This window comes from Microcebus murinus, chromosome 6 (genome assembly GCF_040939455.1).
Source record: "Microcebus murinus isolate Inina chromosome 6, M.murinus_Inina_mat1.0, whole genome shotgun sequence".
Taxonomy (NCBI): domain Eukaryota; kingdom Metazoa; phylum Chordata; class Mammalia; order Primates; family Cheirogaleidae; genus Microcebus; species Microcebus murinus.
Window position 1 is genome coordinate 12,224,305 of NC_134109.1, and position 27,233 is coordinate 12,251,537.

The 27,233-nt window shown below is 48.3% G+C and overlaps 1 protein-coding gene across 1 annotated transcript in view; it reads left to right on the top strand.

Annotated features, from left to right (window-relative positions):
- The window catches only part of LGMN (legumain), a 33,377-nt gene extending 14,893 nt beyond the window's left edge, over positions 1-18,484 (top strand). The window contains exons 3-14 of the mRNA XM_012738577.2: positions 5,185-5,282; positions 6,604-6,685; positions 7,915-8,000; positions 9,154-9,229; positions 9,714-9,776; positions 10,914-10,980; positions 11,812-11,930; positions 12,018-12,107; positions 13,721-13,921; positions 16,364-16,534; positions 17,956-18,023; positions 18,304-18,484. Of these exons, the coding sequence (XP_012594031.1) occupies positions 5,185-5,282; positions 6,604-6,685; positions 7,915-8,000; positions 9,154-9,229; positions 9,714-9,776; positions 10,914-10,980; positions 11,812-11,930; positions 12,018-12,107; positions 13,721-13,921; positions 16,364-16,534; positions 17,956-18,023; positions 18,304-18,346 (1,164 nt within the window). The 3' untranslated portion in view covers positions 18,347-18,484. The remainder of the gene's footprint in view (positions 1-5,184; positions 5,283-6,603; positions 6,686-7,914; positions 8,001-9,153; positions 9,230-9,713; positions 9,777-10,913; positions 10,981-11,811; positions 11,931-12,017; positions 12,108-13,720; positions 13,922-16,363; positions 16,535-17,955; positions 18,024-18,303) is intronic.
- Positions 18,485-27,233: the final 8,749 nt, after the last annotated feature.

Consider the following 27,233-nt stretch of genomic DNA (forward strand, 5'->3'; position numbering starts at 1 on the left):
AATGAAGAACCCCTTTGTGTTAACAAAGGTAGATGCAGCTGAGGACCCCCAAGGGCCCAGGAGTGAGTCACACGCTGACGTGGACACCACTGCGTGTGGAAGAAGGGGCTCAAGGCACAGGCGGGGCGGGGGATCTGCTTGAATCCCTGAGCATGCCACGGCCTTTCCTGAGCTTGTCTCCACCTGTAAAATGGGGGTAAAAGCACCTGCCTCTCGGGACGGTGCTGAGGGCCCCAGCAGTGCAGGAGAGCTCAAACCAAGACTTCTGAACCTGCCCCTCGAGGCATCATTATTTATATATCCCCTGTAATTCACCCATTTCAAACATGCAACTCACTGACTTTGTAGTAAAGTTACCAAGTTGTGCAGACATCAGTACAAATCAGTTCTAGAACATTCCATCACCCTAGGGGGTCCCTCTGCACATTTATAGTTCCAAACTCAAGCCCTAGGCAAGTGCTATAATCTACTTTCTGTCTCCATGGATTCGCTCATTCTGGACATTTAGGGTAAATGAAACTAAACAACGTGTGGTCTTTTGTGTCTGGCCTCCCTTGGCATAATGTCTTTGAGGTCCATCGTTTTGCTGCATGCATCAGTACCTCGGGGTTGCTTATTGCCAAACAGCATTCCGTTGTGTGGAGAAACCACGCTTTGCCTGTCCCTTTACCAGGTGGGGGACATTGGGTTGTTTCCAATTGGCGGTTATTATGAACCCTAACCTAAGAACATTTGTGTGCAAATCTTTGTGTGGATAAATGGTTTTGTTTCCCTTGGGTGGGTGCCTAAGGGTAGAATTGTTGAGGCATGTGGTAAATGTATGTTTAACTTTTTAAGAAACTGTTCAACTGTTTTCCAAAATGGCTGCACCATTGTCCATTCCCTTGAGCAGCATGTGGAAGCTCCTGGTCCTCCAGTTCTCACCAACACTTGTTAATGTTTGTCTGGCTGTGAGCCGCATCTCCTTGTGGTTTTAATCTGACTTTCCTAATGACTCACGGCATTGAGCATCTTTTCATGTGCCTATTAGCTGTTTGTATATCTTCTTAGGTGAAATGTTTATTCAAATCTTTTACATATTTTTTTGATTCAGTAGATTGTCTTATTGAAGTACTAGACTTCTTTACATGTTTGAATGCAAGTCCTGTATCAGATAACTATGTTGCAAGTATTTTCTCTCCGTTTGTTGCTTGTCTTTTCATTTTCTTAATGATGTCTTCTGAAGCACTGAAGTTTTTAATTTTTATGAAGTCCAATTTATGTTTTTTTTCTTTTATGGATTACACTTTTTGCGTCATGTCTGTGACATCCTTGCAGTTATAACTCAAGGTCCTGAAGAATTTCTCCTGTGTTATCTTCTAAAAGGTTTATTTTAGCCCTTACATTTAAGTCTGTGATCCATTTTGAATAAATTTTTGTACATAGTGTGAGGCCAGGGCCTAAGTTCATCTTTTTGCAAATGGATATCTAAATTGTTGTCACACCATTTGTTGAAAAGACTGTTCTTTCCCCAGTATAGTATTGAAATCAGGAAGTGAAAGTACTCCACCTTTGTTCTTTTTCAAAATTCCTTTGGCCATTCTAGGTCTTTTGCAATTCTGTATAAATTTTAGGATCCTCTTGTCAATTTCTGCAAACAAGCCTACTGATCTTTTTTTTTTTTTTTTTTGATTTTTACAATATTGCCTTCTTTCTTTTTAGTTTAATAAAGTATCAAACAATAATATTAAGTCTCCTGATCCATGAGATGAGATCTCTTCATTTATTTATATCTTTAATTTCCCTTGGCAGTGTTTTGTAATTTTCAGGGTATAAGTCTTATACTTCTTTTGTTAAATTTATTCCTGAATATTTTATTTTTTGATGAATCTGCCTTTTGGAAGTAAGTATCAGGGTGACTGGTCTCGGGTGAGTACACCCGCTCACTTCCACTTTCGTGCTGGGGCAGGGTAGATCCGACATAGTATCGACTTGATTGTTTTTATAAAATAGCAGACAAATGCCTGTATCTATGCATACAATTTAAAGTGAATACCTGTGTACCTTGAATACCTCTGTACTAGTAACTTGTTGGATGGGATCCCCCTCCCTTACCTCCTGAATTTTTTGTCATTCAGTCCTTGGCTTTGCTTTATAGTTTTACCATATATATATTTAACCATAAACAGCATAATGTTTACATTCACCTGTTTTAACCTTTATATAAATGTAAATCATAGTGAAGATATTTTTCTGTGACTTATTCTTTTTCTCATTATGTTTCTGAGAGTCATCTGTTTTGAAGCCTGGGTTGTATTTCATTCAGTGGTATTCCATGTGTGTGAGCTTATGAGAGTTCATTTCTCCAGCTGTTACTGGTTGCTGGAGTTATCACTGAGGTTTTTACTGTTAAAGTGATGCTATGAACCCCGTCCCCGTTAGCCACGGGCTAGAGTTTTGTTAGGTGTACTAGCCAGGTAGAATTGCCGGGTTGGCTGGTCGTGTGTGCCTTAACCCGATGGGTGAGGTCAAGGTGCTCTCCATAGTGGCCTGCCCATCGTACTGTACTTCCACCGTAGCTTTACTATTGCTGCTTAAACATATTACCACCAACTTAGAGGCATAAAAGAGCACAAATTTATTATCATACAGTTTTGGAAGTGAGGAATTGGAAATGGTTTTCACTGGGTTAAATTAGGGTGTCGACAGGCCTACGTTCCTTGGTGGCTTTAGAGGAGGTTCCATTTTCTTGGCTTTTCCAGTTTTTATTTTTTTTATATTTTTGAGACAGAGTCTCACTTTGTTGCCCGTTGCCCAGGCTAGAGTGCCGTGGCGTCAGCCTAGCTCACAGCAACCTCAAACTCTTGGGCTCAAGCGATCCTTCTGCCTCAGCCTCCCCAGTAGCTGGGACTACAGGCATGCGCCACCATGCCCAGCTAATTTTTTCTATATATTTTTAGTTGTCCAATTAATTTCTATTTATAACAGAGACGGGGTCTCACTCTTGCTCGGGCTGGTTTCGAACTCTTGACCTTGAGCAATCAACCCACCTCAGCCTCCCAGAGTTCTAGGATTACAGGCGTGAGCCACCGCGCCTGGCTGCTTTTCCAGTTTTTTTTTTTTGTTTTTGAGACAGAGTCTTACTTTGTTGCCCAGGCTAGAGTGAGTGCTGTGGCGTCAGCCTAGCTCACAGCAACCTCAAACTCCTGGGCTCAAGCAATCCTCCTGCCTCAGCCTCCCAAGTAGCTGGGACTACAGGCATGTGCCACCATGCCCAGCTAATTTTTTCTATATATATTAGCTGGCCAATTAATTTCTTTCTATTTTTAGTAGAGACGGGGTCTCACTCTTGCTCAGGCTGGTTTCGAACTCCTGACCTTGAGCAATCTGCCCGCCTCGGCCTCCCAGAGTGCTAGGATTACAGGCGTGAGCCACTGTGCCCGGCCTGCTTTTCCAGTTTTAAAGGCTGCCAGCATTCCTTGGCTCATGGCTGCTTCACCCCCCCTCAGAGCCAGCAAGGGTCAGTTGAGTATTTCTTGCATTGCAGCCCTCGGTCCCTGTCCTGCCTCCCTGTCCGCATGTACAAACCTTTGCGATTACATCAGGCCCGCTGCAATAATCCAGGAAAGCCTCCCTATTTTAAGGCAAGCTGATGAGCAACCTTAAGTCTGTCTGCTATCTTAATTCCCCTGTGGCGTCTTCAGGTTTCGGGGATCAGGATGTGGACATCTTGGGGGTGGCTGTTATACTGCCTACCACAGCTGGTGTTTGAAGGTCCTCATTGTTCCACAGAAAAAGGAGACTTAAACATTTGAACTCTGTGTGTGTGTGTGTGTGTGTGTGTGTGTGTAAAATATTTAGTGACTGTGAAAATGAGCTATGTTTAGACTTTCGCCCTTTTGCTCTCTCTCCCTGGGCCTCTTTAATTTCAGAGGTTTCTACTGTCCCTGTATGAAGCGGTATCAAGTTCTGGAGTCAGAATGCGTGGGCTCTTTTGCCATGAGCTGTGTGTGACTTGGGCAGGTCACCTTACCTCCCGAAACTTCTTTTTCCTCATCTATAAAATGGGGACTGTTACCTTGACCACGTAGGGTTGCTATGAGAATTACACGAGGTAATGCATACAGGGTCTTAGCATAGTGCTGGACTAATAGAAGAAAATCAGTAAATGCATTGGTTTTCACATCTATTCAGTCATCCATTCATCTAAGAGCGCTTGTGTGCCAGGCCCTGGACCCAACCATTCAACTGTATACTGAGCACCCTTCTTTGCCATAAAATAAGTCCATTTGTTTGGGGCATCCACAGGCAAAATGCCAGGTTTAATGCCTGATGAACCTTATTTTCATTGTTGTGCTAAGTGCTGTTTAGAATGCGACGTGTACAGTTCCAGTTCCTAAAGCAGTCTTCCTTAGAGAGCTAGATAGCTGGGTTCACTCCTCTGTTTGTGCTCATTTATGTCTTTGTTCTAGGAAGACACGATTACATGTAGGAGAAAGTTAGGCAGCATTTCTCCTTTCTGTCCTCCAATGATTTCCATGTCATGAAGTGGTAGCGTGTCTCATCTGAAATAATGAGGCAAGCCTGGCATCACCTTGTATGGGCGAGGGATGGCATTAGGGACATTTTTCTTTTGTCCTTAATATTGTCTTCCTTTGTATTATCCTCATTATTATTATTTTTTCACTTAAGAATGATTTCTCATTTCAGTTCCTTAGTTGAACTTTGGAGTTTTCACTCAATTCTCTGAACAGTAACTGTGGCAGACAAAGTTACTTGAATCAGGAGAATCCTGTGTGAAACAGAGCTGGCTGCTAAATTTTAATCTGTTGGCTTATCATTGTGAGTCATTCTGTTTTTGAGACCTGAATCCCTGCTGTCAGCAGACTTTTTATGTAATCTGAAAAATGAAAATAAGTTATTTAAGGCTTTCAAAGGCCATTGTTACCTGTAAACATGGTGGTGTGCATGTGTATGTAGCCCACTAACTTCCTGATAAGAATTTGGATAATTTGGGGAGGGTGGAGGATCTTTTAAAATTGAGATGAAAAAAAATGTATGTGTTTTAAAATAACAATTTAAATGCGTGACCAGTAGGGAATGATTCACAGCAAGTCTTCCACGAGACAGAACTTGCTGCTCATTAGAACTCCAGAATTGGCTTCCTGGGCAAAATCTCAAACTTCACTAAATCCTTTCTCCCAGGCAGATGCGTGTCACGCCTACCAGATCATTCACCGAAATGGGATTCCCGACGAGCAGATCATCGTGATGATGTATGATGACATTGCCAACTCTGAAGAGTAAGTAGGGAGCTCTTTGAACTTGGTGCTGAAAAACTTCAGGGTAGGGAAAAAAAGCAAGCCATATACACAGTCACAGAATCCTTGGAACAGCGGCCTAACGTTAGAACATAAACAGGCTCCCAGATGGACCACAGGGCACAGGGATGCCCTTGTTACGCTTTGACCGTGACTGGGCGTGCCCTGGGAACGGCAGAGACCCGGACACGGGTGCTGCTGGGAACTTTGAAAGGGCTTAAAGCGTAAGTCCCTCCTCGCCTTAGAGCACTCATTGCTGGGTTCTGCGGTGCTTGTAACCTCCGGGCAGGGACAGCACAGGAGGCCCGTATGTGGAAGGCTCTTGTTTGTAGTAGGTTAGATCCCACCACCCTTCTTCCTATACCTGTTTACTTTTATTACTTGCTGAATTTAATTTTACAAAAATTCTCTCATGCCCACTCACCTGATTTCTTGTGGAGGATCAGAGGCAGCAAGTGTGGGTGTAAACCAGTTCTGTCCTCCCAGCTCCTTTTTTTTTTGAGACAGAGTCTTGCTTTGTTGCCCAGGCTATAGTGAGTGCCGTGGCGTCAGCCTAGCTCACAGCAACCTCAAACTCCTGAGCTTAAGCAATCCTCCTGCCTCAGCTTCCCAAGTAGCTGGGACTACAGGCATGTACCACCATGCCCAGCTCATTTTTTCTATATATATATTAGCTGGCCAATTAATTTCTTTCTAATTATAGTAGAGATGGGTCTCGTTCTTGCTCAGGCTGGTTTCGAACTCCTGACCTCGAGCAATCCGCCCGCCTTGGCCTCCCAGAGTGCTAGGATTACAGGCGTGAGCCATGGCGCCCGGCCCTCCCAGCTCCTTGTCACCCTGCTGTGGTCCCTGTGAAGGACGCTGCCCTTACTGTGATCACATACACAGCTCAGACATCATCCATCTTGAGGCTTTCACACCTGAGTTTCTTGTATTAAATCGTGTTTTCTGTGCGGTTTCTTTCAGAAACTAGTTCCCTCTGAGAGAGCTTTTAATGAGATCTTGCCCCCAAGATGCCACCTGGTTTCCAGCAGGAGGCCTGGGACACTGAGGCTTTGGTCCCTGTTCTAAGTTCTTTGAGCTCAACCCCTGGCTCCTGCTGCTGAGAGCTCCTGAGCCGTGGGAGCGCCCCGATCTGCAGGCCGCTCAAGCACTGGCGCACCGGCAGCCATGCCGGCCATGGCATGTGTCTTTGGCAAACAGAGTGGTTTACTATGTGTTCACATAACAGGAGCACATTTTCGGGGAGAGATTTCAGAGACATGTCATACTTTGCATTCCAAGTGTGTCCTTTAATTTTCAGCAATCCCACTCCAGGTATCGTGATCAACAGGCCCAATGGCACGGACGTCTACAAGGGCGTCCCGAAGGACTACACCGGAGAGGTGAGTGGATCTTGGGGTTGGAGCCGGAGGGTTTTGCTTTCATTTTAGTGATGATCTTTCCCTCTTTCTTGTGTTTCTAGAACCAGAACCTCCCTAGACTGTTTTCTGGTCAGCATTCCATGTGTGTCTTAGGATTTGTGCTTGAGGAGTAAATTAGTGAGAGTTTTGAAAGAAAGGAAAGGAAAAATGTCTAGAATAAGTTGCAGTCTACAGATATTTAGTTTCTAGTCTTCTCATACTTCAAGCCCGATAAGAGATTTCCCTCCATAATAACTGGGGATTTTCTTGGGATGTTACTGTAATGTACAGATTATCTGTGGTTTTAGGAAAATCAGTTTTCTCAGCAGCAGTCCTGGGCCACAGTAGCTCAGGATTTTGCTGAGATTCTTTTTCATTAATTACTATTACAGTATGTCACTTCCAGAAATTTTCATGTTCCTCCCAGTTGAGACTGTATAAATTGACACATTTTTTAAAAACACTGTAATGACTTCACTCTTGTGGTTTTTGTGGTTTTTTTTAATTTCAGAAGGACCTTTGGGAACCAATATCCCTGTAATGAAGAAATTTTTATCTGCAGTTTAGCAATTCTTTTAGTTTCATTTCATTTTTTTCTTTTAAATTGAAATATGGTTAAATAAACACACCATACATGTAAAATAAATGGTCTGATTTTTATGAAATTGTTTCTGCCTATATAGTCGTATAAGAACATGTTTAGAATCTAGATGGTGGGATTTTTGGTGATTTTTTTTTTTCCCTTTGTGCTTTTTAGTATTGCTTTTAGTATTGCTTTAGTATTGCTTCTAATGAAGAGGTGTCAATTTTATAAATTCGTCTTCTGGGACTTTGAGTGTTTTGGGGAGTCAGCCTCCTCGGCAGCAAGCTGGGAGGGCCGCCCGGTCGCTGGTGGCTCCGTCTCCTGGGCGGTGCTCTGCCATTTCCCATGTCTGGTGGCACCCTCGGCCTTCTCCACGCAGCCTGTGCGATGGCCAGGAAGGAACAGCAGGCTCGTGGAGTTGCCGTCAGCCAAAACCAAGACGGTGGGGCCAAGCGCGTGGCCCAAGAGCACAGCCCTTGCTCGGGTCCTTCTCAGTTGTCGAGTGTTTGCTGTCACGCCTCGAGCCTTGGAGACGAGCGGGCGGGTGGCCTGGGTCTGCCACAGACTCAGCAGACTCTCTGGTGTGGGATGACAGCAGCCTCTGATTTGGGCTCCCAATTCTTTCTAGGATGTTACCCCCGAGAATTTCCTTGCTGTGTTGAGAGGCGACGCAAAAGCAGTAGAAGGCAAAGGGTCTGGAAAAGTCCTGAAGAGGTAACGTCTGTTTTACGGATGCCACACTTGTGCTCGTGACCTGAGCCCCAGTATAGAGAACTGAAACTGGTCTTGTTCTTTGCTCCTGGCCTGTTCTTCTGGGTGAAATTACAGAGTGGGGAGGTTTGTTCTGACTTAGACTGCACAGGGGTGAGTTCCAGTGGCTTCTCTTGGCAGCCCGTTTCTGTACCAAATTAACCCCATGACCAGGGTTCCTTATTATTAATACAGTGTTCCCTGTCACTTAAACCCGCTGTCCTTGTTTTCCACGGATTGCGGTGTGGGTATGTCCCACCACCAGTGGAGTGCGCTGAGACAGGTGTGACCCCCTGGGGGCCAGTCAGGTAGCGGGGCCCCAGCCTGCCACCAGCCCTGTGGTCTAGTCATAGGCTGGTCCCATGGGGAGAAGCACATTCACAAGTGCAGAGCAAACCTTCGTGTTGGGGGAAAGGAACCCCAGTGTCTGCCTCACTGGCTGTGGGTTAGAGACGTCTCGTCTTTATATTTCTTTAGGTGGCATTTTTACATGATGTCAGAGACTTGAGTGGCGTATTTGTTTTATGCTAGAAGTGAAACCTGGGCAGAGTTAGCTCATGGGAGTCAGTGCAGGGAGGGGCATCTGTGTAGGATGAAGTGGATTGGCTCCGAGTGAGTTATCACATCTCTGCCACCCGGAAGCAGTGCCCTCTGGGGGGAGCCCCGGTGAGGCTGGCGGGTGGGCATCCCAGACTGTGCCAGCCAAGGGGGCTGCAGGGGAGAGCTGCCCGCGCATGTCCGGCTGTGTGTCCTGGCTCCCTTACTCATTCTGGGAAGATGTAGTTGGAGAGCGTGGCCACCTGGGATGAGGCCAAATTTTCACCACTTGGTGCAGGACACCACTGTCCACACTGCGCCAGGAGACCTAGGAAAGGTCTCTCCTCCTTTCTGGCCATAATTCGGAGTTTCGAGGCTCTAGGACACACGCTGTGGTTCAGAATAACCCTGAGGGGAACAGAGGGGACAGGCGGACGTCAAGCCCTTGTGTTCCTCTTCACATCTGATTGGGCAACTGTCATCCCCAGACTTCTTGGTTTTTTGATTAGGGCAACTTTTTGCAGAAATGGAAGTAGAAACAGAAATAGAAAACTGTTGACCTCTGACCCTTTCTTGGCAGCGGCCCCCGGGATCACGTGTTTGTTTACTTCACTGATCACGGATCTACTGGAATACTGGTTTTTCCTAATGATGATGTGAGTTTTTCTTAACATTTTAAGGACAAACTTAAATAGAGAATAGAAAACAAAGCCTGTGTGTTGACGTTAAACCTGTGGTGCGTGTCTTGTAATTTGTACATGGCGGGTGGGTGTGGGGGCACGCCTGGTAGCTTGAAATCCACCCAGGGATGTCTTTTTCTGCTGGTTTTCCCTGCATTTCTGTTCACGTTGCATCAGTAGCCGCCTCAGGACTTGGATGTGTCGCATGAGACACGGGAATAGAACAGAAGCTGTGAATGTCTGGACAACGGGATGGGTGAAGAAGCACATTCTCTTCCCTTTTTAAGTGTGTGACTCAAACACTGGAGCTGCCGTCCAGCGTTCTGCTGTTCACCATGGTTGTTTCTAAGGATTGATAGAAAAGAACTTACAAGGCATCATGAGGACTTCATTAGTGGGTTACCTAGCAAAGGGTTTTTCTTGACGTGTTGGTCTGAATGTTGAAATTCTTACCTTTCAGCTTCACGTAAAGAACCTGAGTGACACCATCCATTACATGTATAAGCACAAAATGTACCAGAAGGTAACGTGGGCCCTCGAGGCCGCCCAGGGGAGCTGTGCGGGGAGGGCTGAGGACGCAGAGCCCGCGGTTCCGCGCTGGCATCTGTGGGTGGGAAGGGTCCTTCTGATCGCTGGTTTCCCAGGATTAACCTTTTGGCTTTATGAGATCAGGGTCACTGGTGAGCTTGTTAAAGCAGTGCAGCTTCACCCCCAGGGTTTGACCCTGAAGGTCTGGAGAGAGGCCCGAGAATTTGCCTTTCTTTTTTTTGTGAGACAGAGTCTCACTCTGTTGCCCAGGCTAGAGTGTTGTGGCATCAGCCTAGCTCACAGCAACCTCAAACTCCTGGGCTCAAGTGATCCTCCTGCCTCAGCCTCCCGAGTAGCTGGGACTACAGGCATGCGCCACGATGCCCGGCTAATTACATATATATATATATATATATATACATATATATATATATATTTTTTTTTTTTACCTGTCCAGCTAATTTCTTTCTATTTTTTTAGTAGAAATGGGGTCTCGCTCTTGCTCAGGCTTATCTCGAACTCTTGAGCTCAAACGATCCTCCCACCTCGGCCTCCCAGAGTGCTAGGGTTACGGGCGTCAGCCGCCACGCCCGGCCAAGAATTTGCCTTTCTGAGTTTCCACGGGACAACTGCTGCTGCCGGTCTAGGGGTCACACCTAGAGCGAGCCTTGAGGGCTCCCGTTCTAGGACTGTCCCCAGTTTTGGATAGTTGGGGAGGAAAATACCGCCCTCTCGCTCTCATTGGCCCTCTCTCACCCCGTAGCACCCAAACTGCGCAGGTCAGTGCGCACGTGACGGGAGTGCAGAAAGGTGGCCGGCCACACGGCTTTGCCTTTGAAACTACTCCCTGCCCTGGGTGCTGAAACAGCTTTCCTTAGCGTCATGTGGCTGCATTTTCTCCGCGTTAGTTCAAGTAACAGCTGCCTTTCTTCTATTAGTGAAGAATAAATTTGACGCCTTCTGGTTTGCGCAACAGCAGCTTCCGTAGCCTCTTCCAGTAGTAATGTCCCCCAAAGGCAACTGCGGAAGACTCCCCAAGACTGGGCAGAGAGAGTGGGCAGAGCCCCAGTGGCATTCGCAGGAGGCCTGTGCCGGGCTGGGGTGTGAGCTCACCTGCCTCTCTGCCTCGCAGATGGTGTTCTACATCGAAGCCTGCGAGTCTGGGTCCATGATGAACCACCTGCCCGATGACATCAACGGTAGGTGGTGGGAGCGCTGGCCTCTGGGCCGGGCTGGCGAGCAGGTTGCGCAGCGTGCCATGGGTCATCCATCCTCAGAGGACCGCTGGTGTGGATCCAAGGCGTCTGCATAGGCAGGGGCCCCTGGGGACAGCCTGGTGCACAGAAGTGGGGAGATAACTTGCAGGCAGGAGCTGGGCTTCCTCTGCTATTGGAGGATTAGTGGTCAGGGAATAAAGAATCCATATGTTCTAGGCCAAAACCACATAGGCGTTAGACCAGACTCCCTTCCTTGTGATGTGTTGGTTGCTGGCTTTCTCCTCTTGAGCAGGTGACCCTCTTTCGCCCTCAGTTATCCCCATCTATAAAATGGGTGTAAGGCAGTACCTGTCTGTTGGGAGAGTTAAATTTTAAATGATAACATTTGTCTAGCACAATTCTGAGCCCGTGGTAGAGAGATAGCAAGTGGTAGCTATTAAATAGGTTCAGTCCATCTTACGTGTTTCTTCAATAAATATTAACTTTCTCTGGAAACCAAATTAGGCCCATATTCTTCAAAGATTCCTGAGCTATTGAAATCTGTCCATATTCTTCCAAAATAGCATGATTTCCTGAGCATGCACGTTTGCTTACTGCCAGAAACTGGCTCCTCTTTCTTCCACATTTAATTTTAGATGAGTTATTGTAACCAAATGGACAGGGCTGGATACAGTCACATGTCCTTGCCCTCCCTGTACTGGCATAGGCAGCATGCTTCGATTTTGTCAGGGGAGAAGGAAGGATTGGAGCTTTAAGTGTAATCCAAAGCAGGGAATAAAACACAACTAAAAGGTAATTTTTAATTCCTTATAGTTTATGCAACTACTGCTGCCAACCCCAGGGAGTCATCCTACGCCTGTTACTACGATGAAGCCAGGTCCACGTACCTGGGGGACTGGTATAGCGTCAACTGGATGGAAGACTCGGACGTGGTGAGCCCTTCGGGGAGCCAGCTGTTCAGCTGTGGTGTAAATGTCAGGCCGTGATCATTGAAGGACTTAATGGTTTCATTTCTGCAGGAGGACCTGACTAAAGAGACCCTTCACAAGCAGTACCACCTGGTGAAATCCCACACCAACACCAGCCACGTCATGCAATATGGAAACAAAGTGAGTAGGGGGCCTCTCTCCTGCCTCCCTGGGGTCCCACGTGGGCTTACCTGGCATATGTATCACTCGGTGAAGAGAAACAGGATCCGGGTGTGGCATGGTTGAGGCAGGGATGGCTCTGCCGCTCACGATCACTCCCTCCCTCCCGGGACCCCTGCAGGCTTTGTACTCAGATGCCTCTAGGCTTAGACTTCCTCTAGGCTCAGACTTGCAGAGTTATGAGATCGTGGGCAAGTGACTTAACCTCTCTGAATCTCTGTGCCCTCACTGGTCAGAACCCTGGTGTACGGGTGGCTAGAAGCGTGAAAGAAAGCTGTGCCTCACAAACACTAAAAACACAGGCCTCGCACAGCGAGAGCTTACCGAATCAGAGGCGCCTCCTGTGCGTTTTGTGGCATTGCCCCGCAGCACCTCACACCTTGGATTCTCTGGGGTCCTGCCTCCTTGCAAGCTGCAGTTGTCACCTTTACCCTTTGGCCATAAATTAGAGACTTTTTAGCCCTCTCCAACTATGTCCAGAAGGGACCTAGATAGTTAAATAGGTAAGTTCATTACGGCTATCTGGGCATTGTCATAGTGGGTAGCTGTTGAGGGCTTGGACCCTAAGTGAAGCCGCTGGAGCTAGCCCTTGGTGTGTGCAAATATTAATACCATGACAGACAGGCACAGGGCCTCCCTGTTGTCCTTATGCTTGAACACCATTCCCCAAGCAGCACAGCAGGACAGCTGTGATCTGTTCTTTAGGAGCAAGAATGGCCTTCTAGAAGAACTTGGGAGTCAGTAAATCCAACTGTCCTTAGCCCCTCAGCACAGAGTGTCCCCTGACCTCACAGCACTGGGACAGTCACAAGACTTGAGTCCTGAACTCAGGACACAGTGACCTGGTCAGGAGAGAGATGACTCAGAGAAGTCAGGGTCATTGACTGGCTGTGTGTGGGGCTCTGCCCTGGGCTTTCTATTCTCTTTACCGTAGCCTCAGCCTCCACCATTTCTGATGCTGGTTAGGTGGCAGATGGACCTTTTCTAACTTTGTTTTTATGGACCTTTGTGTGTGTTTTATATTTTTTTTGTTTGAGGACTGTTTTAGAATATTGTGGCTTGCTTTAGGAGCAGAATGCTTGCATTTTTCCCCTCTGAGTGGGAGTCAGTCCGTAGTGACCTGTGCAGGCAGATCTAGCCTGGCATTCGTGCCCATTTGTTGGAGTCTGATGCCAGGCATCAGCCCAGCCTTTCTGTGGCCGTAGCTCTGCCCTTCTCAGAGGACCCAGACTTCCGCTCTGACCTGGACAGATGCTTTGGACCCTCCTCTGCCGGCCCTTAGGGACAGGCAGGGGAACTTGGGCGGGTGAGCACAGTGTGGAAGAGCAGCAGCTGCTGCAAGGGGTGCCGGGCACTTTTGAAGTTGCTCCTCAGTAGATTCGGGGTGCTCAGATGTGTCTCCTGCCTACTGCTGGGGCTGGCCACGTCTTTTCCGGCTGTGAATGTGGCCCTGCAGTGGTCCCAACACCAAGAGGAGTGGACTGTGAGCCTCTGCTGGAAAGGCTGGACCCAGGGCGTGTTGGGCACATCCTCTCGTCCCACTCCGACAGCTCTCTCTGTCTCTCTCCCTCCAGTCGATCGCCGCCATGAAAGTGATGCAGTTTCAGGGTGTGAAACACAAAGCCAGTTCTCCTGTCTCCCTGCCTCCAGTCACACGTCTCGACCTCACTCCTAGCCCCGATGTGCCCCTCGAGATCATGAAAAGGAAACTGATGAGGACCAATGACCTGCAGGAGTCCCGGCAGCTTGTCAAGGAGATCCAAATGCATCTGAACGTAAGTAGTGGTAACGGAACCGTTCCCGGGCGCTGCTCCCAGCCTTGGTCCCTGCCCCTTGTGAGCAGGTGGGAAAGGAACCCCAAGCCCCTGCTCTGTGTGAAATGGAGCAGGTGAGCGGAGCACTGACTGCCTGCGTTCTTCATTAGTGAACTAACCGTGACCTCTTTGGTAACAGGCAGCAATGGAAGGGGGCTGGTCTCCCCTGTATCCTGCCAAGAAGCCATGATACATGAATATTTCTCTCTTTTATACCTTGTTGCTTAAGGGACATTTTTATTTTACTGCTTATTGAGTCATTGGCTAATCATATTTATTTTAAAAACTCAGAGCCAAGTGCATTGGATCACACCAGTAATCCCAGCTACTCAGGAGGCTGAGGCAGGAGGATCACTTAAACCCCAGGAGTTTGAGGCCAGCCTGGGCCACTTAGTGAGAACCCATCTCTTTAGATAACACTCCAATCCACAAAAATTTCTGCTGTCTCAGGAAAACATTATCATAGCCTAAAATTCTTTCAAAAACCCTTGAGCTATGTATGATTAGTGAGTCTGTTTTCAGTAGCTCATCGGTTTGTTTGGAGCTGGAAGAATTACTTTTTAAATTGCAGCTGTGCACCCACTGGAATGCCAGGCGAAAGAGTTGCCCGCCGTTTCCCACACAGCCAGCCCTTGTCCCCATTGTCAGCACAACACCGTGGTTGATGTACTGAAATATGGCCCGGATCTTTTAGGAAGATTAAAAAATAAATCTGTAGGGCTGGGCGTGGTGGCTCACGCCTGTAATCCTAGCACTCTGGGAGGCCAAGTTGGGAGGATCACTTGAGGCCAGGAGTTCGAGCCCAGCCTGAGCAAGGGCAAGACCTCGTCTCTATTAAAAATGGAAAAAAATTGGCTGGGCATCGTGGCACATACCTGTAGTCCCAGCTACTCAGGAGGCTGAGGCAGGAGGATCGCTTGAGCCCAAGGGTTTGAGTTTGCTGTGAGCTATGATGATGCTGTTGGACTCTAGCCAGGGTGGCAGAGTGAGACTCTGACATAAATTATCTATCTATCTATCTATCTATCTATCTATCTATCTATCTATCTATCTATCTATGTGGTTTGTTTAAAATGCATATATCTCATCCCAACAGTTAGTACCCCACGTGTGGCCACCTTATTAAGAAGGACATATTTTAGCTGGTGTCATACACAGTGTATCAGCAGTTCTTATACTTTATAGTCTTGGGCCTCTTTACACTCTTTGAACTCTTGATCCCAAAGAGCTGTTGTTTATGGTGGGTCATTTCTATTGATGTATACTGCATCAGAAATTAAAATGAGGTGGAGGAGCATTTTGTCCTTACCCTTTTGATAGTTCATGGAAATTGAACCAGAGTTTTTGTGTGTTTGCTTGAACAGCTGTAAATCGTATAGGATTTCTTTGGTATGTGCTGCAAATTTGAAAACTATTTCCACAGCTACATACTTAGTGGATTTAACTTACCTGATAGCTATTCCATAGTTAGATTTTTATGTAAAATAAAAGATTATTAAAGAAATTAAAAATGAGATTTAAAAATATATTTAACTTATTTACAAACAATAATAAACCCATTTTGTGTTAATGTATATTTTATGAAAAATAACCATTTTCCAAAACAAAAACCATTTGGGTGAGAAGAGTGACATTGCTTTACATTTTTGCAAATCTCTTTACGTGCAGCGTAATGGAAGACAGCTAGGTCCTTGTACCTGCTTCTGCGTTCACTCTGTTGGGCTCGGCTGTGTTGGCTGAAGCATGTGAAGAAAATCCAGCCTTGCACGGATACACGTAGTTAAGAAAGGGAAGATGTCACGGAGCCCACGAGAGCTCTTGGGGACCCCGTGGTTGTGGACCCCCACGTTGAGAACTGCTCGTGTAACACGCCGTGGGCAGTGAGAGTGGATTCAGACGGGAAGGAAGCAAACCCTGGCTGGGGAGGGGCGGGACAGAGAGCTCTCGGGTCAGGTTAGCTGAGGTGGAAGCTCTTTCCTCTTACAATGCTGTTTTTCATGATCTGGGAGGAAGACGATGCCTCCCTCTGTGCCCCACTGCCTGATGGTTCGATGGTTTCCTGAATGGGCAAAGGCTGAACACGCAGCAGCCCTCCTGGGCCAGTCCACTGTGGGGCACAGGTTCCACAGCCTCGATTCTAAAGAGCAGTCCAGGCCGGCTCCCCAGGTGTTTGGTTATAAGTGCTTCCATCGCGCCAGCAGATCCTCGAAAGGCAAGGTCTTTCTAGCTGTCACGGAGCTGTGCGCACGCGCATCTTTTCCCTTCCTCACTACACGGTCACCGGCATCTGTTCCAGTCGGTGAGGGCTGTGTGGAGAGAAGTGTTTAAACTGCTTCTGGCCGTCGTGGGTCCAGGAGAGACGGCACGGCGAGGCACATTCTGACGGGATGTGTTTGTCCCCAGGTTAGGCAGCTCATTCAGGAGTCGGTGCGCAAGATCGTGTCCTTGCTGGCAGCGTCCGAGGCCGAGGTGGAGAGGCTTCTGTCCCAGAGGGCCCCGCTCACGGGGCACGGCTGCTACCCCGAGGCGCTGGTGCACTTCCGCACGCGCTGCTTCAACTGGCACTCCTCCACGGTGAGCCGCGCCCGGGCTGGGCCTCAGGAACCCGAAAGCCAAACTCACGTTGTCCCTTGGAAATCACATCAGATGCACTGCCCTGTAGAAGGTTCCGTCCAGGCTGAGGGTTCCCTTCAGAGAGAATGAAGGTCGTCCAAGTTCATGGACCATATATTTGGCCCCAGAACCCTCCTGTTGTCCCAGTGGGTGGGAGAGTTTACCAGAGTCATAAATGACAACTCTCATTTCTGTGTTGAAGGGTAGTTCTCCTCACACTTCTGCTGTCCCTGCAAACCCCATCCTCCCTCCTCCCTCCCACACCAGCCACTTGTTTCTCCCTTCAGGGTCTATGCTGGTCCCTCCCCAAGATTCATTGTTGAAGTCAGGCCTGGTCTGGAGTAGAAGAAAGTACTGAGTTTCTGCAGGTTGCAAAATGTCAGGGTTGGAAGGTCCCTAAATAGCCTTCTGGTCAGCACTGTGTGGTGCTTAGATCTTTGCAGGGGTCCTCAAACTTTTTAAACAGGGGGCCAGTTCACTGTCCCTCAGACCGTCTGAGAGTGCAGCGCACATTCCACACATGCGCACTGTGGGCCCGGGACGAGTCGGCTGCTAAGCAGGACAGGCAGCAGTGGCAAAAACACCTGGCAGGCCAGATAAATGTCCTCGGCGGGCCACATGTGGCCCGTGGGCCGTAGTTTGAGGACCCTTGTCTAGAGAAACTGTGGGGGACTGGCCTGCAGACCAATCCTGTCCATAGCCTCATCCTCCCCTGGTGTGCTTCATAAGGAAACATTTATTGAACACAGTAACACCCTACTTGGGTACCCATTGTCTGTGGCTGATTTCACTCTGAGGTGGAGTTGAGCAGTTGAGAGAACCATTTACCCCCAAGTCTTGCTTTTTTGCCCTTTGAATCACGCATAAAGTGAATCTCTTCCTTCATCTTCATGAGAGTTCTCAGGTTCTCTGAAGTGTTTTTCAAGATAAAGACTCCCAGTATTTCAGCCTTACCTGGCGTGATCCAGTTTGGCATTCACGCACTTGCGCCACCCCCGCCTCCCTGCCCCTTGTCAGTGTGCCCCTCCCAGGGCGAAGCTCCCAGAACCAAAGGCAGACTCCCAAGGGAGGTCCCAGGTACTAGCAGGGAGCAGAGCCACCAGGACCTCTCCATCAGGATCCTAACATGGGACTGAGGGCGCTTTGGGAGCCTGCCACACCCCAGGGTTATGTGCAAACCCTTGCACGTGTGCATTTTTCTTGGGAGATAGTCCGTAAATATCACCTGATTATCTAAAAAAGGTGGGGAAGGGATCCATGACCCCAAAAGGTCAAAAACCACTGGCCAACGTGCTTTACGTAACTACAAAAATGGAGTATTCCCAAGTTAAGAGTTGATCGTATGTTGAAATGATGTTTGATTCTGCCTTGTTTCCTTCCAGTATGAGTATGCTCTGAGACATCTGTACGTGCTGGTCAACCTTTGTGAAAAGCCGTATCCACTGCACAGGTAAATCAGCACATGGCACTTGAAGGTCCTTGTCATTCTGAAAGCAGAAGGGGGCAGCACTGCCGTCCTCTTCTGCAGATGGGCAGTTTTGCTTCTGCAGCGACCACCTCCAGCTTTGTTCTGGAAGCATTTGCTAGGGGAATCCCGACAGCTGCATTCTCAGTGACAGCTGGTGGGTGGGTCTGTGCTAGGTGACCGCCTGCTCCAGGTGGGATTACGTTTGTCTTAATTTCTTTAGAGTTGACATAATTCACCAAATTCTTCTTCTTGTCTCCTACAGGATAAAATCGTCCATGGACAATGTGTGCCTTGGTCACTACTGAAGAGCTGCCTTCTGAGTGCTTTTCCAAGTGTGAACACCTTCCCTCGAATGTGTACTGATCCGAGACTGAAGAGGTGGCAGAGAGGGGAGCCCCCACTGCTCCGGCCCGGGGAAGGCTGCCTGCCGCTCGGGGCTCACTCCGGGCCTTTCTTTTGAGGGTGACTTGTTTGCTTTTGCCCGCTTCCCCAGTCTTCTCGGAAAAAACTACAAGTAGGGGTGGGTAAAGCTGTGTTGAGAGAGAACGGTAATATTTGCTTTTTTAGGAGGTTTTGGCCCATTAGTTTTTAAAAGCAAGAAATTGATGGAGGGTTCTGTAGCCCCTCTCAGAAAGCATCTTTGTTGGGAGAAATTTGAAGCTGAAACCTCTTTAAGTCTTCAGAATAATTTTCTTGAAGAGGGCTATAAGCCCCAAATGGAAAACTATTTTTGATTGCTTTTGTATTTTATTCTGCAATTGTGTTCACGTCTTAAAAAAAATAAAGGTTTGTAACTGAATCTGGGTATTAACTTCTGCCCCTGGCTGCTTGCTGTGTGCTCCCGGATCCTCCTCGACACCTCCCCCCCCCAAGTCCGTGTGTTCCAGCCTCACGCCCTTGGACTTGTTAGCGCCTCTGCCTTTGCTTATCTCCACGCATCCTCAGACGAAACTTACAGGGCCCCGTATTCCCTGAACCTTCCTCAACTTCTCCCTACTCATCCAAAATTGTTTTAATTTAGGATCTTTAAGGTGGAGAACAGCCCTTCAATGACTGGGGGAGACACAAGATGGAAATAAAGAGTCTGTTACTTATAGGTCCTGGGGCGTACACCTGGCGGCCACACATGGAGGTCAGGGAGTGCGTGGACAGAGAGGGAGGGAAGGACCTGAGGGCCATGGCCTTTGCTGGGTACAGGGCATCATTATCCAAACAGGTTTCCCATGGGGAGTTTTAATTGGTGGGTTTGGAGCAAGCAGGCGTGAGTTCTAGGAGGTCACAGTGTGACTGAGAGGTGGTCACTGTAGCGTGTCCGCACAGTCCATGCAGGATGTGAGGGTCAGCAGGGCTGGTCAGCTGTCCCCTAGGTGGTGTCCTGTTCACCAAGAGGAAGTTTTATACAGCAGAGATCAACCACATTAAGGAACTGGGTGAGAGAACCAGAAACTGCCAAGGGTAACTGAACTTGCTTCTGGTCTGGGAAACTCCACTTACTGGATATTCAAAGTAGACGCCAGGGCAACTTGAAATGATAAGATTTCACTACAAAAGGGTACTGTCTCCTCTGTCCATCTGCATTTTTGTTGCATCTCTAACCACACGTGTCAGGGTCTGCCCTTCCACCGGGTCCTGGGATGGGGCGGGGAGGGGAAATCTCACGGGATTTCCCTGGGGGTTCCTCAGGGGCAGAGGCTGCCTGGCTTGTGCTTCCCTGGGCCCTGTGTCACGCAGGGAGGTACTCACCCTGTCTACGGAGGCCCCCTTACCCATAGGGATACGCTGCAAGAAACCATGGATAGTACCAAACCCTATATAGACCATGCATGAATCTCTTCTTAATAGTTTCATGGGAAGAAGATTCATTCTTACCACAGATCTTAGCAACCTCGGCGTACAACTTTTTCACTCAAATGAAGCGCTCTACAGATTCTCTTTGGTATATCCGAATTGCTGGCATCGCTACCCTTGCCCTCTGGGGCTGTTATTAAGGGTAAACTAAGGGTGACTGGAACACAAACACCTTGCAACCTCGACAGTGGATCTGATCACCGAGACGGCTGCTCTAAGTGACTAACAGGTGGGCAGCGTGGATACGCTAGACAAAAGGATGCTTCACAGCCCAGACAGACAGAGCAGGACAGTGTGAGATTTCGCACAATACTCAGAACAGTGTGCAATGGAAAACTTAGGAATTGTTTATTTATGTAATTTTCCACGTAATATTTTCAGACTGTGGTTGACCCCGGGTAACTGAAACCTCAGAAAGCAAAACCATGAGGGGGGAGGGGAAAAAGAAAGAAGAAAGCAAAACCATGGATAAGAGAGGGCCACTGCTTAACCGTGCAGTGGAATACTGTGCGGCTTATTGCTTTTTACTAAAGGAATGAAGCGCATATTCATGCTACAACGTTCAGCCAATTGAAAGAAGCCAAAAGACCACATATTATATGATTCCAGTTTTATGAAATGTCCAGAATAGACAAATCCATACAGACAGAAAGATTAGTGGTTCCAGGGACTGGAGTCAGGGGGCGGGGGATGAGGAGTGACTGCTAATGGGTATGAGGTTTCTTTCTGGGGTGATGAAAATGTGATAAAACTGTGGTGACGGTCATACAATCTGAATATACTAAAAATGATCAAATTGTACACTTTAAACGGGTGAATTATGTGGTATAAAGCTGCTAAAAAAAAAAAAAACAAGCCATATAGTAAGATGGCTGTTTAGATAAATAGGGAGAAAGCACTGAAAAAAAAAAAAAGTAATGCTAACTAAACCCTGACACTTCCGACCGCCTGTCTTTAGGGTTTCCTATCCTGCTTAGCAGTGGTGACTCCTTTAGCGTTTGGAGTGTGGAATGGAAGCTGAGAAACTGGCAAAGAGAGTCACATCTGTGACAAATTCAGGGGTGACACTTTTGTTTCTAATGGGACTATTTTTTATCAGCACAGATGATCCTTTGTCAGTGAGGTCTTCATGTGGCTAATCAAATGACTTTAGGATAAAGAGCTTTAATGTCCCATAGATTGGGGGGGGGTAGCTCTGAGGTTTTAGAGAACAAGTAGGAGAAGCACAGCATTAGTTGTGGCTAGTGCCTCACACTAGGCAAACCTGAGGGCAAATTCTGAAAAGCAGAATGTTTAAAGGGAGATTCCTAAAAGGCCTTAAGATACAGGTGGTAAAAAAATCTGTTCCTCTGTTTTCTAGAACTGCAGACTTTTAATATTGTACAATTATGACCTTGCTTCTCTGTTTTTATTTGTCCATTTGTAGAACAAAAGTATATTTAACTATTTAATAAATACAGAAACTTGAATGTTCATGGCCCTAAAGGGTAAAAGCAGCTATGTTTCATTTCTCTAATAAATGAGTTTCACAAGTCACAATGCCTTGGTGTTTTTCCCCTTTATATGGCTCATAGGTCCCCAGTAGGAATGGGCTCTCTATCCTTGTATTAGGCCATTTTCTATTAGATTTCTGCCTTGGTCAGCTTAGGCTGCTATAACAGAATACCTCAGACCAGGTGGCTTCTAAACAACAGAAATTTAGTTCTCATAGTTCTGGGGGCTGGGAAGTCCAAAATCAAGGCACCTATCTGTAGGGATTCATGGATATTTATTTTACAGTTGGGTTACGATCCAATATTTTATTTTGTTGCTCAAATTATTCTGGTTTTGGCCACTGGGAGCTCTTTCAGTTGGCTCCCATGTCTATTTGACATTCCCCCTACCCGCATCAATACAGGTGTTTTTGTATTTGAGGACTTCCTTGCTGCCTGTCCCTACAAGATGCTCCAGGTTTAACTTCTCTATTTCCCACCCCAGTCCTAGAAATCAGCTGTTTCTCCAAGAAGCCTGGGTTCCTTTTATTGGAAAATTTGTATTAGAAACCAAGATCTGGGTGCTCGTTGCTCCTGGGCTGTTGCATGTATACACATACCTATAAATATTTCTATATGTAAACATGTGTATCTATATTAAGCTAAACCTAAACTTAGGTTTAGCTTAATAAGCTTAGTCCATACTGCTGTCTCCAACTCTAATCCATCACCACATGGATCATTCTAGCCTTCAGCCCTTTCTCACCTGTAAATTCCCAACCATCAGGGAATAACGTGGCACCCACCACCTGCCATCCATTTAATTAATTGTTTGATTCCAGTATACAGGTACAGCAGTATCAGAATTATTCCCATCAGGAACAACTTGATCAACACGAATACAATATTTCTACGCAGTTCTGTCTGCCTTACTCTCACAGACTCATTTCCCAAATTGCTTAGGGCGGCTTTCCCCCTGCCCCCTTCAGTGAGCTTGTTTCAAACATTCAGAATATAGTTAGATTCTTTTGTAGCAATCTGCACTCCATCTTGGGGTCCCTTAACTTGTTAAGTGACATCTGAAAAATGTCATGCATTAAGGCTCACTCTTTGTGTTATAAATTGTATCTATTTTGGCAGATGCACAATGTCAAATACCCACCATACCGTTTTCATAGTTTCACTGCCCTAAAAATCCTGTGTTTCAACTAATTCGACCTTTGTGTAGACTTAGGTTTTCAATGTGGCTGTGTAAATACCGAGGAGATTGATTATTGGGTCACAGGGTTAGACTGTTTAGCCTGTGAGAAATCGCCAAAGTGTCTTCCGGGGTGGCTGCACCGCTCTGCATTCCCAATAGCAACGAGTGAGAGTTCTACTTCCCTACCTCCTCACTGACTGTCGGTTTTGGAATTTTAGCCATTCTAATAGGTGTGTAGTCGTCTCTTGCTTTAATCTGCAATTCCTTGATGACAAATCATGGGAGCATCTTTTCACACGCTTGCTCGCCATCCATGTATCTTCTCTGGTGAGGTGTCTGTTCAGACCTTTCACCCATTTTTTAATTGGGTTGTTTGTTTTCTTACTGTTGAGGTTTAAGAATTCTTTGTATATTTTGGATACAGGTTCCTTATCAGATATGTGTTTTGCAAATAGAGTCTCTCAGTTTGTTGCTTGTCTATTCGTTTTCTTAACAGTATTTTTGTTTGTTTGTTTGATTGTTTTGTTTTAGAGACAAGGTCTTATTACCCTGTCACCAAGGCTGGAGTGCAGTGGCACAATCATAGCTCACTGTAGCCTCCAACTCCTGGGCTCAAGCCATCCTCCTGCCTTGGCCTCCCAAGTAGCTTGGGACTATAGGCGTGAGACATTGTACCTGATTGGGGGCCATATCTTTCTAGTAGTATATTTTCATTGTCCCCAGGAAAACTAGTCACTCCATTTCCCTTATGAGAAGTCACGAAGTCAGCTGAGGTGGCTTGCAGCCTTTCATGGGAGCTGGGCACCAGGCCAGCCAGGAGGACTGGAAGTGGGGCTAAGTGCTTGCCGTGAGACAGGCAAGGACTTCCCAGAGGTGGGACCCTCTGCCCCCTGCAGTCATTGGGCTCTACCTTGCAGAATATTTGACCCTTACTAGTGACTGGGGCCTTGCCTGACGCCCATTCTGTGCCCTGCCCCTACTTGGTGTCCTGCACACCCCTCACACTCCACATAAGGCTGATGTCCTCTGTTCCTTCTCAAGCCTGCGTCCCCCTCTACCTAGCTGATGGCACGACCCGCAGCAAGGCGTCCAAGCCAGAAATCTGCAAGTCTTTCTGGGATCCTTCCTCTCCGCCCACACCCTCCAATCGCCCACCACATGCTGCTGAGTTCACAGCCTCGGCGTTTCCCAGGCTTCACTCCACCTCCCACCCCCACACCTTCCCCTGTCCAGACCCCCCTCACCCCCAGATTGCTGCAGCAGGGTTCAGGGGAGCCTCCGCTGCCTCCAGCCTGGCCCCTCCGGTCCAGCTGCGTGGGGGTGGAGGAGTCCGAGACCATTTCGGGCCTGGCCTAACCAGCTAACTCAGTCTCACCTCCCACTTCTTTTTGCCTCTGACGTTGTGTTCAAGCCATCTTGAAACGGCCAGTTCCCCATGCATCTAGCACAGTCTCGTTACTTTTCCCACGATTTTTCACTGTCTTTCCTCTTCCTTGTCCAGAACTGCCAGGAATCTGAGGTTTTACCCACTTGCAGGCTAGCAAGTGAGCCTGTCTCAGTGCAGGTGCTGCAGACATGAGACTCCTGTGTCAGGGACAAGGGACATATGACTCATGGCACAGCAGGTCGCACGAGCTTCATGTCTGCTGTGACTCCTCTTACCTGTGTCTCCAGAGTGATGCAGAGGTGGCCCCCGGTGAGCGCTGCACAGACAGTGGCTTAAAAACCTCAAGCTTAAGAAACGCAATCATTTAAAGAAGGCGGCTAGCAAACCTGCCCACATTCTGCCCCGGAGGAGCATGTTATTTTCCAAGGTGAGAGACATTATTTTATTATCTTAGTCAGGAAAAAAAAAATCTGTCCTCTTCCCAGGAGGGAGAAACGATCAATCTGGATCTTCCAAGGCTACTCAAGTACTCTTAAAAAAGACCAACGTTGTCACTGACTCCTCACCAGACGTGCAGAAATGCGAGACCCAGGGAGAGCTGTCTCCCAGTAGTCTCGCAGGGTTCTCTTGTCCCTGTCTGCACCTGGCCCTGTCTTTATCCTTCAAGCCACAGCTCAGCACCCCTGTCTCCAGGAAGCCCTCTTTGCCATGCCAGGTGCATTACACATCTTCTATTCTGTCGGGTTCCCTTGACATTCTGTGCCTTCTGCTGTCACCACCCTGGTCACATTGACCTGGGAATATGCCCACGGCCCAGCAGATCTGAGTCCCTCTGTACTCACCATAGACCACCACACTCCATACAGATTGGAAAGGACACCCCTTGCTCTGGGTGGACAGAGTCCCACGACAGGACACAGGCCCTGACAAGTAGCCCACAGATGGGTCTCAGTCACACTTGTGGCCGCGGCCATGCAACTGTGGCAGTGAACAGGCTCCAGGACCATACGTGCTAGCCTTGAATGTATTTACCTTTCTGAGAAGATCTGCGACTTCCCCTGCCTGGCCCCACCCAGGAACTTGGGTGATCCTTGCAACAGACCTGGGAAATTAGGGTCTAGTAAGCATTCAGTTTAAGAATGGGGAGACTGAGGCACAAAGCTGTTAAGGATTTGCTCAGGGCCTTGCTGCTGGCCTGGAGCCCAGGTCTCCTGGATCCTAGTTCAGTTCTTCCCACCATACTGCTGAGTAAGTTTTCTGACCCTGAAGCCAAGCAGATCTCAGAGTTCCTGTCGGCTCCGGGCTGCGTGGGCCGCAAAGAGGCAGTTACTGGAGAGCGGTACTGGACGCCCACGATTCCCAGCAAACTGGGGGAGAGGGAAAGCCACCGCTGTGAGTTGGCACTTTCTTCCCCAAAGTCCTGCTCCATGTGACCTTCCTTCAAAGGAAGGGCTTGCTGCTGGTCACAGCTGCCCCCGCCCACCCACCCCTCACCCTGGTGACCCTGCCTGGTGGGAGACACCCCAGTCTTGGATTCCAGCCAGCCCGGTGTGTACGCAGCAGACGTGTGCCAGGCTTTGCAGACAGACGTGGCCTCGGGCTGCCGAGTGGGGAGGCCAGGCTCCTCTGTGAGCGTGTGGCGAAGGGGTGGGGTCACGCCATGGGATCCCCCTCCTCTCGCTCCCCCACCAGGGGCTCTGCTTGTCTCTGCCTGCCCCACCTGCAGGCCTGCCTGACCCTCCTCAGCAGAAACTTGCTCACAACTATGGCAAACTTGGTCCACCCCGTTAGGGTGTTGCGGGGCCAGCGGGGCCAGGCCACTTCAGGGACCAGTTTAGGACCTTTCATTATGGGTAGGACTTTGTTCTGGTAACTCCCCTCCTGCTCTCTGGGGGCTCACGAAGGCTCCCTGGCTTCTCCCGAAAAGTGGACCCTAGCACTGACCTCAGGGTGGGGTCCTGGCACACACATGCACATGTACATACATGTTCTTACAGCCCTTCCCTGAGTCCAGCCCACTGGCCAGCTCTGTCCCTCCTGGAAGTCAGGCATAAGCCCCCCAGGGCAGGGCTGGGGCCTAACTTACCCTCTGAACCCCACCCCAAGCCTGGGGCCCACCTGGGCAAGTGGGTGTTTGGGTAAATGGGGTCCCCTCAACCTTGCTCCATTGGAGCTGGGGCACAGGGCTGTGTAGCCCAGCCCAAGGCCAATGGCAGCGTCTGCACTGGGTGGGGACAGGCACTCTGGGATCATGGCCGGCCTCCGTCAGGTTCTGGGTATTTGCTTGTTTTCTCGCATCGGGGGCAAGGCAGCATCCTGGAGCCTCCCTGCATCTCACACGGGGCTGGCCGGGAGCCAGGGTCGAACAGGTGTTTGTTGACTGGCTGAGTGAGCTAGTTGGTGCTGAGGAGTTAAAGTCAGCCCAGTTCAGTTGCCATTCCCTGGAGTCCCTGCTCACGGCCATTCACACTGGGGCTCCATACGAGCCTTGGGTTTTGTTCTTTGCTGTTTTCCAGGGCCTGGAAGAGCAGACACTTACAAATACCTATTTTTATTCAGTGCCGAGGACACAGACACGAATGGTCCAAATGGTGGAGAAAGCAGACGTATCAGCAGGCAACTGCAACTTGAGGGGATCTCTCTTGTGAAAGAGACAAGCCCCAGGGGCTGTGGGGACATGGATAACGACAGTTTGGCTCAACCCGGGGGGCTTAAGGAAGGCTTTCTGGAGATGGGCTTTGAAGGATGTATAGGAGTTGACCAGGGAAAGACTACAGGGAATGGTATTCCTGAGAGAGGTGAGAGAGGACAGGATCCTCAGTGGCAAGGTGGGGAGGTGGTTTCTGTAATTTTTTTTTTTTTTTTTTGAGACAGAGTCTCACTTTGCTGCCCAGGCTAGAGTGAGTGCGGTGGCATCAGCCTAGCTCACAGCAACCTCAAACTCCTGGGCTCAAGCAATCCTCCTGCCTCAGCCTCCTGAGTAGCTGGGAGTACAGCCATGTGCCACCATGCCTGGCTAATTTTTTCTATATATATTAGTTGGCCAATTAATTTCTTTCTATTTATAGTAGAGACGGGGTCTCCCTCTTGCTCAGGCTGGTTTTGAACTCCTGACCTCAAGCAATCCGCCCGCCTCGGCCTCCCAGAGTGCTAGGATTACAGGCGTGAGCCACCCCGCCATGCCGGCAGGTGGTTTCTGAACCCGCCTGGGAAGGAGGGTAGGCTGTGAATGGGGGCTGGGCTAGCGGAGCAGAGCTCCAAACCCTTCAGAAAGGGAGATGCCG